Here is a 12,730-nt window from a genome sequence, read left to right as displayed (position 1 = left end):
GAGGTAGTCACGTGGACAGCCTGGTGTCACATGAGCATCATCTCTCTACCTTGTGACCACCGCGCCAAAAAAGATGTTCTATGTCTTCAGACTATAATTGGCAGGGGCAAATTTTGATCACAAAGCAAAATTCTTTCCATATATACTCTGCACTAGAGTCCCTGAATATCCGGTAAGAGGACCGAACTCCATTCAGTCCTCTTACCGGAAGACAGTCCTCAGGGTGTTTGTTTCATCCCGTGGCGGAAGTTACCAGTCGGCCATTTGGAGATAGGCCCAAAACAACAAAACATGTACACGAAACATTTCCGCGTTACCATGGCTACGGCAAATGCGCACGGGTGGAAGCTCTGGACATTGATGAGTTAGGGCCGGACGAAAGGAGTGTTGATTTTCTCTAGATTAATTTATATCAACTAGCCGACAATCTGGTTTTCCAAAGAAGCTTGCCGGATCATTTACTCGCTCCGGTTGTGCGTTTCAAACTCTACGCCTCAGATCAGTGGCATAGCCATAAAATATTTTCGGGGGGTGGTTCCAGGTGTTGGTACAATCACACACAATAAAAAAAAAAAAAAAAACATATATATATATATATATAATGTATATATTAAAGTAAAATTTCGGGGGGTGTTCTGACACCTGAACACCCCACCCCTTCTGGCTACGCACCTCCACCAGATGCTAAGCCTAATGCTCGACTTCGATGTGTTTCGAGGCGAAGGAGAGAGACGAGACAGCGAGGAGCAAGTCGGGCAACGCTTGGAACGAAGGAGAGAACTTTCATAAAAACAGACCATTACACCAGGAACATGGATTGAAGAGCTCGCACGAGAACGAACGCTGCAATGTACGCGCTTCGCTTTGACCGCAGGGCAGTGCCATGTTGGGGATTGCAACTGCTGCACCGTGACTCTTTATTGAAGCAAAGCTTGAGAGTTTTGGTGCTCTGGGAACACTCAGCGCCTCTGGTCTGCACCAGTTCCTAGTCTGCATCTCGTGCATGGTCCCCACTTGGTGCATATTCCAAACGTAAAAATATTGTGTGGAGCACACCTCGAAAAATGCCCGCTCTATTAGCAGGCAGAGAAATTTGTGTCGTATGGAAATTTTCATCTGTGAAACGTGTGGTTCACAAGCGATAGTCTAGAACAGGGGTCTCAAAACCCCGGCCCGCGGCTGGCTGCGGTTCTTCCAATGGTGCCCAGCCCGCGGCCCGCTTTTAGCAGGCCTGCCCGGTGCAAAACATGGCACCGCCGCTTCCAGCAGGCCCGCCCGGCGCAAAACATGGCACCGCAACATGAATTAACCGCGTGGACGAAGATACCAGAGAAAATGAGAGAAAACTATATATCGTAATGTGTGTCGTGTCTCCTTATCGTTCATTGGACATCGTCATCACAAGCATCATTGTATCAAAACTTTCGGTCGTTCTAAAAGCACGGAATAATAAAACATTATTATTATTATTATTAGTCCCCTGTTTCATGTATGTGCCGCTACTTATGTTAAAATTCCTTCGCTTTTCCGTGTAGACATTGAGCTTAGTGGCATATCCATTGCATATTGTCAGCATCAGTTCTATCCTTCTCATTAGTTTTTTGCCTTGTCGGAACATGCCAAATTTTGCACTTTGATTTATGCCTGGTGAGTTGTCTGGGTTCCAATTATAGTGCACTCATAATTGGTTAAATATTGTACATATAAATAAAGTAGGGAAATTCATCTACCTTATATATTATTTTTTTCATGTTTATTCTAACTTTGACATTTGTATTTAAATGCTTATTTATAGGGTTACTTATTTAGTTTTTCCTCTTTTATATTTACTTATTTATTTTCTGGCCCTCAAAACAGCGACAGATTTCTGATTCATCCCCTTAGCCAAAAGGTTTTGAGACCCCTGGTCTAGAATGTATGGTAATGGTATTCCACCACTTTTTTGATAGCAGCCAGAGAGGAGGCATATTTGTTCTTAACGTTCCTCCGTTGAAAACAAGTATAACCTTTGCTGCCACCATCATTGCCTTGCCTGTTTTAGTGACATATTTGTTGCAAACAGCCACAGATTTCTTTCTTCAATTCTCTCTCCATTTTTCCCCCAAAGAGCCCGAGCGACCGCCACCCGCCGATACCGGCGAGCAAAGGACACCGGAACGAGTCGAGGGGCTCGAAAGTGCCCGGAGCGGCGGAGAGGCCGTCGAAAAGTGTTCTGCGCCTGTGTGGAACCCTTCTGCCCATGCCCAAGTGGTGGCAGAGCCCGTGTTGTGCGTTCCGTCGGAGGAACATTGGAGTGCCGGTCCCAGCGTTCCAGCGGAGCGAGAAGACGTGCCGCCCGCTCAGCCGTCTCCGGCGGTCCTAAAGAAAAAGAAGGTGGGCTCGTGTTCCTTGGTGCATCCGATTACACGTAGCAAACTCACCCCCATATTGTGCGCGATTGGCTTGCGCCGATCGGGCACAACATGGGTAGGTAGAGGACGGGACGGGCACATGTAAAGATGTAAAGGGTATAAAGCGCCGAAAAAACACAGACCGAGACACGAAGAAAACAATGACACAGGGACCTTTGCAATGTACCAACTGGCCCATCTAAGCACACTATTTGTGTAAGATGTATATGGGTGTGGACAACGCACGCCTCGCCGCTGCCAGATTAAGTCCTCTTCTCACCTTGGTTGCGAGCGGAGCCACCAGATGGCAGCCTGTCGCAGGCCCGGTGTCCCATGCTTCCCTGTATAAGACACACTTGTTTTTAAGGTTGTTTTTTGGGTGCACTGCATCATGTAGAACTTGGCACAATGCATATTGCTTGGGCTCCGCTTCGTCACCGACCCTAGTTTTGTGCCTCAACAGTGGCAATAACAGTTTTATGAACACGTTGAAGTGGAGAGATCTCTGGCACGGTGTTCAAGTCAGTGCCCATTAAGGTCGGAGCAGATGCTCCGAGCAGATGCCCAAACGCCGTAGCAACAAAACATTCTTTTTACATCAGAGCTGTTAAGGGCTAGTTTCCCCAGTATCGTGTCCACGAGCAAACAATTGTCGACACAAAACTCCGGACAGCTGCTGCCATCTATGAGCGACGGTGGCAACCAGACAACCGGCTTGCCGGTTGTCTGGTTGATGCCATCGCTCATAGATGACGGCAACCTTTCCAGCTTTTCCACTCTGGTTTTCACCAGAATGGAAAGGCTGTATTTCTCTAGGCGTAGTCCTAGAAGTCGTCCTAGAAGTTGTCCTTGAGGTTGTACTAGACGTAGTCCAGTAGGCATTGTCCTAGACGTCGTAAGGATAACAGCTTCGCTGGTCCTCCATCCAAGAAGTGGGAAGAGCTCTACATTTTTCTCTTTTTTTTTTTCTCATTTGTTTTGGACGGCGGAGATGCTGTTGGCTGAGGCTACTTGGGCGCACGCCAATAAAACTTTATCCGGTCGATCGCGTCGCAGCGTTTGCCATGCTGTGTGTCCTCACTGATGTATATCTTATAATGTAGTTCAAGTGCACCATTTCTTTTTTCTTTTTACATCAGGGAATGTGTTTGGCAGTGCTAACGTTATGCAAATATTCTACTATCGTAGCTGTTCCGCTGCACAGTTGTTTGACGAGGAAAGACACAATCCCAGCAGCAGCTGCAAAGGTGTATTCAGACTCAGAGTCACGTGAGCGGCTAGCAACGTTTGACTAGCCACCACGAACGTTCACATCCGAGCGTGTGAGCGGGGAGTTGCTGCCACCGAGTCGCTTCTCGAAAGCTCTTTGGAGCCATCGTCTGTCCCAACGTTCGTGCCACTTCCTGGGTTCAGTTTTCTCATTTTCGATGTTACATTGGTACTCATTGGTTGCTTTTGTCGCGAGGGAAATGCTCGTGATTTGGCCCATGTCTTTCGCAACCAAAAAATTGGAGCACTTTATGCCAAATTTTTTTGCTGCACAAAAAAAAGATATATATACATATATTTTTGACGCAGAAACATGGTTGCATGTTTCGATATGTACATTCATTTACCAGGTTATGTTGCTTTACATTCTAAGAATTCAGTAACTTCTGATTTGAAGTGAACATTAAACAAAGTCACCTGGGGAGTCCACTTGGTGCCAGTGTTGCTGAGTTCTTTTCGTTTTGAGTGGCCTTTCAGGTGGTGATGACTCGTCATCACTTTCATCAGTATCCCAAGTATGCTCATACAAAAGTGAAAAGCACAAGAGTAGAGCAAATACACGGACCGGACGAGCGCTTTGTCCTGTCTGTATTTCCGTTCTGTGTTTGTCCTTTGCACTTTTGCATTGAAGATGTTTACCCAACTAGCCCAACAGTTAATTTTAATACACTCAGTTTCACTGTCATCAGATTCTGAATTCATTAGCAGTTCCTTAATTTCGGCATCCGTCAAGGAGCACGAAGTTGATGCACGTGTGTTTGCCATTCAAAAGCAATGTTGACTCGGAAACGCATACGGAGGAAGTTTCCCCCGTAAAACTCACCACCTGGCGTCAAAAGGTGAAATTTCAGCTAAAAAATGTGGTTCAATGGGTTGTCCATAACTCCACCAGAAACAAAATTTTTGTCAGCCCGAGTTAAGTTGGAAGCAGCAGAAAATAAATTGAAAACTCGAAACGAGTATACTCGCGTGCGGCACTCAAAGGGTCAAAGGGCGACCTGCAAACATATTTTTCAACCTGGGTGATAATCCTCCTCACTACCCTTCCCATTTCCACCTCTCCAACTCCTAACTTGACTGTGAGGAAACTCCTTTCGTTGCTGCATCTTGCAGCAACAAAAGGAGTTTACCCCTCCCCGCCATCAAGATAGCAGTGGGAGAGGGGGAAATGGGTTGGGTGGCGAGGAAAATTTTCACCCTGGTTGATAACTGTTTTGCAGGTCGGCCTTTAAGGGGCGAGCCAGCGAGAAAATGCAGAACATTTCTTTCTGCCTATCAGTCAGTTTGGTTTTCCAGTCCTGCTTTCGCTGTAACAGATAGCAGAAAGTCCAAAGTGAGTGTATGTCTTCTGTATCACAGACATTAGTGCACATGTTTAAGCAGTGTTTACTGTGATGGAGAAAATGTTTTACGGAACTGGGAAGATTCTTTGGGGCACTGTAATGTCGTTGTCTCGCGTGTGCAGACAAAGGTGTCTGCTGGCCTGGCCCTGCGAAAGAAGAACATCCCTTCACTCCTGGAGAAGTGGGAGAAGATAAAGGAAGAGCAGCAGCTCTGAGGTGGGTACGGCTCAAGGTCGGCCGTAGGGATTCCTGCTATGGGCCGCAGTTGCTGCCTGTCCCGGCTTAAAATTCTGACTATCCATACAGTCCAAGCTCGTTATAACAGAACCAAGATTTCGGTCCGTTGTAAAAGGAGTATGTTGTATGCAGATACGAAGTTGAGTCAACGGTATGTAGAGGGAACCCAGCCGAACTTCACAGATCGGTATGTTATATCCAGATCGAGTGATATAGCAGGTATTTTTTTGTGGAAAGCATGTTATAATACATATAATTTGCTTTTCTAGCACACCCCAAAATGATTTAAGTTTAGCGGCGTGTCTGTTGTAAGCAGGTCCGTTGTAATGAGCTAAGACTGTATATGTTTGCTTATTTTTTGAAAAAATAAGTGTAAAAGAAGGAGCACTTCAAGTGAAGAAACACTTCTTTCGAGATAACATAATCGACTTTGGTGATCATTGGGGCACGAGTCGGATGCAATAATTAACTAGCTAATTGTGTCTCAAGATCACTAACTAACTTTTGAGATATTTCAGTGGTCTTTTGGTTTTGAATTGTCGAGTCTAGAAATGTACTGCAGGAGACTGATTAGGTCGCCAGAACACTGCGGTGTTGGCCGGCGGCATTGGCTGTCTGGTGGGGCCAAGTCCCAAAATTTGTTTGCACAAAGGTGGTAACCACAGTCGATAGAGTTTCTGTTGGTGCTCGGCAGTACAGCTTTCACTGCTGAACACTGGTGGTTTTGGCGACCTGCTAAGAATTCGGCAGAAGCTTTGCCTCTAGCAGGCTCTCGTTGCCTTCTGCCAGGCTTTGGCTGCACGTGCAATTATTATCAGAGACAGAAAGTTTGTGCTGGATGTGGTGCACCTACTAAATTTTTAACCTGTCTCCGACTGCAGTCTCACGGCATTCCAACACAGTGCCTGATATTGCAGCGTCACCAGCAGTGACGTGATTGCTGCGCCAATTGCGCCAAGGGCCTAACCCTGCTACATCCTGCTACATTTTGCCAAAATATGGGTAATCTGCGCCAAACCTGCGCCGAAGGACCAATTCGGTCGCCTTTCAAAACCGAAACTAAACTGAGTACCCAGGTGGTCTAACTTGACTATAATTTGTTTATGCGGCGAGCAATGTGTCCTTCGTTTGTCCAGCACTTAAAACCAATACTTTTTTTTTTATAAGAATATCTGCTCCAAAAGCCACTTTTTCTGCTCCTAAACTGTTTTGGCTGCTCCAAAGGCCACTTTTTCTGCTCCAAAACACCGTTTTGGCTGCTCCGCAAAGTGCTCCAAAACGGCTTGGGCCAATCGCATCACTGCACCAGGGAAAAAAATGATACGTCCCAGGCAGTGTAGTGCTACCAGTACTTGGGCGACGCATTTAAGTATACCTGTGGAAGCCTCGTACACACTGATCCCACTTATTTCAAGCTTGCACAGGGTTACTGACTATGAAGGCACGCAGTGGCACTATTGTTGAGGGTTCTTTAACCTTCCTCTTACTTCGGATTAATTTGAAATTTCAAAAGCAAAATAATGGTGTATATACCTCGAAACAACTATAACTGGGGGTACTGAAAAAAAATATTTCTGTGGAATTTGTTGCAAAAAAGACAGTAACTAAGGGTGCACGTTGGTAACCACAGAATGTGCTCATTGCTTATTAGAAAGCTGCAGACGTTTTTAGCCCTGCGGCCTGCTGCAAAAACCTTAATGAACATCCACGACGGCGAAGAGGTCAACAATAATTAGGGACGCGACAGGAAAACAACGCTGCAGATGAGCTGAACCCACGGGCATACGCAACAGAATCACATGACGTGGGATCCGACGTCGCAGATTGCAGACACTAGTGTCCTCGAGATGTATTACTTACCTATATACATATACATATTACGGAGAATTCAGAGAGTGTTACATAAGTGCTAAATAGGTTGGGCTTGAACTGCTTTGTCTCAGGGATGAAGTCTTTTTGTTTGCGTGCGTTCATGGCCTTTCTCTTTGTCTCTTTTCAGGTCAGGCGTACATGTGGCAACTTCCACTCGTCCGTGCTATAGTTTCCGAGCGCCTCGAGTGGAAGATACAGATCGTGTTGGTTGTACAGTAAAAAAAGAAAATTTGAAACAATGCAAACAAACTTGTGACTTGTGTTGTTATGCATCGAGGATAGCATTTGTAAGGTATTTATCGAGATTAGTAGTAGCGGTGTAACTGGACTGAAATTGGAGAGACCATTTGTTATATCACCCAAGCATCAAGGAGAATGCAGGAATTGGTGTTCCTTGGCGCCACACGCGCACGCCTTCCCTGTATGAAAGATCCGAAGTAAATAACCAAAATAAAGCGTTGACGAACGCGCGTGCAAGATGCCATTTGTTTTAGGTATTTGCTTAAGAAAAGTTCCAACTGCTGACGCCAGCACGCGTGGCACGTGGAACACCAATCTCTGAATTCTCCTTGATGCTCGGGTATTATAGCAATAGGTCTATTAGAATTGCCAATTTTTTGTCCGGCATCGTTCATGGCTTTTAGAGTGTAGGAGTGTAGTGAAGGTTTTAAGGTTGTGGCTCACGTTTCAGCTTGACAGGTGACTCGGCGCTACTATTCAAATGAAAGTTTTTAGAATGTTTTTTTATGAGCTTTATTATTTTCTTGGAACAAAAAGGGTTTCTGTGTTTGCCAAGCTTTGTGTCTCGAACGTTTCTTAAATTCCGCGACGAGACTCTTTCTGCCTATGGATCCCAGCCTCGTCGAAGTTGTCCGACTCCTCGATGTTCCCGTAAAGGCGGTCATTCAAACGCACACATTTTTATAGCAATGCGCGAGAGTGAGCGTCTCTGCACCGTTCAGGATGGCTCATCCAGAGTTTGGTTCAAGACAGCTTCGACCTGCTGCACGAAGTGGGGAAAGGTTGGGTCCTGCAGGCACGACTTGACCAGTTGGTGCAAGGTGTCGGGCGACTCAAACTGCTGGTTGAAGAATCCGGCAACGTCGAGCGTAGGCTGGCTCTCCTGCGGCTTCAGGGATCGAGAGTAGGGGCCTTATTCAGAAACATCTGAGGATTTTAACACGTCGCTACTCTTACAAATCCCTATAACTCTGGAAATGTGCGCATGCATCGATACTCCTTTGAATCCCCAAAAATGAGAATATGTATGTTCGTCAATACTACTACGAATCCTTGGCCCTAGGACAGCCAGCTTGGTATGGTTTAACACTGAATGCATTGTAGGGCTGGTTTCTGGGTCTAGAGCATCGCAAAGCGGTGCTACATGAACATGCTAATGTGGTCATGTCTCTGTCAATGCCCACCAATGTCTTCCACAAAAAAAAAAAAGAATTTTTTTTGCCAGGAATGGAATTTTGGAGCTATCGCTTTATGGTACGACGCTCTACCCCTGCACCGGTGGAGTGACTGGGGTGGGAGTCGCTAGAACTGCTATGCACTCGTGTTGGCAAAAAAAGTGGTTTCTCCAATGTTGGGAGGGGTCATCTGAGCGTGTGAATGGTCCCGCTTTGTGACCACATTCTTTCGTTCTGTCGGGAAAAATTGGAACTTTGCTGGACACTTTGCATTAAGCCAGTTTATGCAGCATGTGTTGCGTGTTTGTTTCGGCATCTCTAATCGACCCTTTGCAGAAATCCCAGAACTCCGTGCGCAATGTCCTGCACATTTCTTCTTGCCTCTGCAGCACGTTCTGCATGACACTGAAGAGAGTGAGAGAGAGAGGTGTAGGCGCATTTTCTTGCTTGCCGTCACCTGCGTTGGCTCCGTCGCACCCGTTTTCTGCTAAAACGGGATCCGTACATACCGTTCCTGACATTCTTTTGGGCACTGCGGACGGTGCTGCACGCTTTGCAAGGGGTTTATTAATTGCTCCAAAAGTTAGACGGGAAGAAGAGGCAAAACGGGCCTATGCGTTTTGCATCAGTTGGTTCTATCTATATAAAAACACCGAGGTATTCTTTTGTTGAGTGTGAAAAATTTGTTGTATTCGTCATGAATTACGAAGTGTGGCTCCTTCACGATGCACTAAAAGCTCAACACGACTGAGAATATCGATGGCTGCGAGTAACGTCGGGCACTGATTCGCCCACAATATGGGTAGACTCGAGCACAGTCAAAGTAGGTTTATAAAACTGGTGCAGGTATTTCAGGTACTGCTGTAGTGAAAAAGGAAAAAATGTAACTACGGGGATGTTTTACATGGCTCAAATTGAAATGAGCGGTAATGCCAACGTCGTGGGATACACAGCTACTATCGTTCAATTTTTTTTATGCGCATCTTCAGCCGCTGCCTTTCGTTGATGACACAATGTGCCAGAAGTGTGCTCACATCGTCTGGGCAATCATGGATGGGGAAGTACTTCGAGAGTATGTCGACGCATGCCTGGCACTGCTCGATCCCGGTCTTGTCGGCAAAGCGGTCAAACTGAATTCGAAATTTTCGTTCGTTGCCTTCCTGCAAAACATAACAGGCTGTTACTGGGCTTTAGGCCTCCACATGAGCAGCCACTGTGCGTTCTGCATTCCGTGCTGCATCTTGGCCGGTCGCTCGCCCATTTGAGGAGAAACCGCCGCAGTTTCTCCGTGTTTTTGAGGTACTATAGAGTGGCTACGGAAAAGGTGAGACGACACTGTACTCACGTGAAACCTTGAGATCAGCAAGATGCTGTCTCCCTTCACAGACCCTTTCACCCAGTCCTTTGAATTCGGCAGAAAAACGCATTCCTGTTTCGGATCAAATAAGTCCACATTAGTCTATCCGCAACCCGAGAAAAAAACAAAAAAAAATACTTCATTTGAAATTGGGTGTCTCGCAGATTTTTATGTGCAGAAATAGAAATGTAGGGAAATCAAGGAAAAGGTGGGTGGTGTCGTTTGAAGCGTTCCAAAATGATTTGGTCGAATTGGAAACTGAATTGAAGTACCTAGCGAGATTGAAACATACAGCCGAGCTCAAGCTTTTAGCAGATATGCGCCCCTTAATAACGGTGAGAAGACGCAAAAGTCAAGATTGGAGAAGCGTTTTTGTATTTGTTTTTGAGGTTGGAAGTGAAATCTAATTGCGTAACTCGTTTCTTGAGGGGAATGGTAAAAGCCCTGGATTTAAGCTAAAGGTGATCCTAGATGCTTGTGAAAATGTGGCATTATCCATTAGTTGTCTCCCTTAATAACTAGCTTTAAATGAATCATCCGAGGGCACTTGCTAAACGAGACATCTTGAACAGTAGAAACAACGTTAACAGTTTTAAGAGTTGCAAATTTAGGATGCTTTTGTTAGCAGTCATTTGCCATCATACTTACATAGGTGGTAACTCCCTGATGTACAAGCATCATATCTTTGTCGGTCACGTGAACAAACAAAGTGCTCTCGTCCGTACTGGTCCGCACCTGCAAGGTAATGAGCACTGTATACGAAGCTGCGCAGTTCAAATTGCGCGCACGTTTCAAACGTGCGGATTAAAAGAAGAAAAAAAAAGGGGGGGGGGGGGGGGGATATATGTTTTGATTTTTGTTGACATGAGAAATATTACGCCAAAAAAAAAAATTGATGGGGCCACCACATCGCCCGTGGCGTTCCCCTCCCCTTTCAAGCTGACCCATAAACCCGCTCCTGGTTTCTAACTGCAACATAATACTCAACGAAATTAGCGGTACATTCCATTGAGAGAACAAGACTGGTAGGCTGTCGATGGCATTGTAGCACGCCGTCTGTATGCTACAATGACATCGCGGAATAAGATGCGACTTTAGCTGTTCGCTTTAACTTCCGATCGCGTCGAGACCTTAGCACTGCTGTCAACTTCTGAGGTGTAGGAGCTTTCCTGAATATGCTGCCGCGGTATCCTAATCAAGCTTCAAGCCTTGATTGCTAAACGGTTCCGAAAAAAAACAAAATTTAGTTAGAAACGCATTAAAAGATGGTTGGGAATAGCAGACGATACATTCCAGTTGCTTCTGTCCATGGTAGCATCTTTCGCGTCTCTTGCAACGTCGTCTTCCATAGGTTCCACGTATTTCGAGTATAGTCGGAGCGGAAACTTGTGGGCTGTTTGCAGGCTCATTTCTATTCCGAATTTCCCGATCTATTCCGCCAAGAGCTATCTTCGACACTTCGCAGATTTCGCGCCACGAAGGCGATGATAGACGTTCTGACCTGCGGCAGTGTTGCCAGATGGTCCCACCAAAAACCGCTAAACGGCTGGGATATAGCCCAGATATAACCAAAGCTCAAAATAGGCAAGACTAAAAACAATGATTTTTAAGCCTTATATTCACAATTTCTCACACTCATCCAATACGCGTTACAAACTCTTTTTCAACCCTCAGATGCACCACCTTCTGTGTACATTATGTTACTTGTAAATTTTTCAAAAACAGCTTCGGAAGGATAAATCCGTACAAAACTGGCCCATCCTTCGGTTTTCAGAAGTACAAAACACACAAAGACAATTTTATTGCGAAGCACGGGAGATATGATCATACAGTAAAAGAACAAAAAAACAGGGAAGTGCTTCCTCCGACGGGGCGTCGGAGGAGTGGGACCTGTGTGCAAACAGTGTTGCCAGATGGTCCCACCCAAAAAAACCGCCAAACGGCTGGGAGGTATAGCCCAAATATAGCCAAAGCCATAAAATAAATATAGCCCAAAATAGCCAAGACTAAAATCAACTATTTTAAGCCTTTTATTGCCAATTTTTCATAGTCGTAAAAAACAACATGTTACATTACCTTTTTCAACCCTCAGTTGTGCCACTTTCTGTGTACATTAAGTCCCCTGGTAAAAAAAAAAAGAGAGAAAAAAAAAGCTTTAGGAGATTGAAAATGTGTGAAACAATGACCCATCCTTCGTAGGTTTTCAGAAGTAGAAAACATACATGGACAGCTGTATTGTGAAGCCCCCCCCCCCCCCCCCCCCCCCCCCCCCCAGAATGCAGAACAATCAGAACTGGGAGTTTCAAGCCAGAACCTCCTATATCTAAGGTTCTTACCAATAACCCCACCCGTCTATTTTTAATTGCGTAGAATATGAGCGTCCCCCGTTCCGGTTCGCGCTATTTTTGATTGTGTTTCCTTTCTTAAATGGCCGATGCCTAAGAATTTTCACAATGAGCACCAAAGCTGCGCTTGGAGAGTTGAGTCTACGTCCGGGTAGAAGACGCGGTACCGGGCCTGTGGTAATAGTGCAATCTGTTTGTTTGATTTGTTCCACTGCGTTGGTGGGAGACCGCTTGAACTCTGCTAGCACTGCTTTTCTGCGCATTGTGAAAACCCCCGAAGTTTGTAGAAGTTTGAAGCCATTCTCATTCCCCCTATCTTCTCTCGACTAGCCAAAAGAGAAACAATTTTTTTTCGAAACTGATTAGAAGTTCGAAAATTAACTAGTCGAACCTCAAAGTTCGACGTCGAACCTGAGGTTCGACAAGAGTTCGCCGCACCCTTAGGAATAGCCCAAAAATAGCCATATAGCCAACCACGAAATTTTGACGCCAACTAGAAAAA

General features: G+C 45.5%; 2 protein-coding genes across 2 annotated transcripts in view; one reads left to right on the top strand and one right to left on the bottom strand.

Moving 5' to 3' along the window:
• The window catches only part of LOC115319493, a 44,109-nt gene extending 36,783 nt beyond the window's left edge, over positions 1–7,326 (top strand). The window contains exons 14-16 of the mRNA XM_040212477.3: positions 2,108–2,373; positions 5,125–5,218; positions 7,239–7,326. Coding sequence (XP_040068411.1) covers positions 2,108–2,373; positions 5,125–5,217 — 359 coding nt within the window. The 3' untranslated portion in view covers position 5,218; positions 7,239–7,326. The remainder of the gene's footprint in view (positions 1–2,107; positions 2,374–5,124; positions 5,219–7,238) is intronic.
• Positions 7,327–7,707: 381 nt separating this feature from the next.
• Positions 7,708–11,372, bottom strand: LOC115319496 (meiotic recombination protein REC114). Its single transcript, XM_029979512.2, has 5 exons — positions 11,173–11,372; positions 10,532–10,618; positions 9,872–9,955; positions 9,561–9,686; positions 7,708–8,240 (listed from the first exon to the last, which is right to left on the bottom strand). The coding sequence occupies exons 1-5, from the start codon at positions 11,290–11,292 to the stop codon at positions 8,070–8,072; spliced, it is 588 nt and encodes a 195-aa protein (XP_029835372.1). The 5' UTR covers positions 11,293–11,372; the 3' UTR covers positions 7,708–8,069.
• Between the last annotated feature and the right edge of the window lie 1,358 nt (positions 11,373–12,730).

The sequence above is a fragment of the Ixodes scapularis genome, unplaced genomic scaffold (assembly GCF_016920785.2).
Source record: "Ixodes scapularis isolate PalLabHiFi unplaced genomic scaffold, ASM1692078v2 PGA_scaffold7__128_contigs__length_106722199, whole genome shotgun sequence".
NCBI lineage: Eukaryota > Metazoa > Arthropoda > Arachnida > Ixodida > Ixodidae > Ixodes > Ixodes scapularis.
This window is presented reverse-complemented; position numbering and strand designations above follow the sequence as displayed.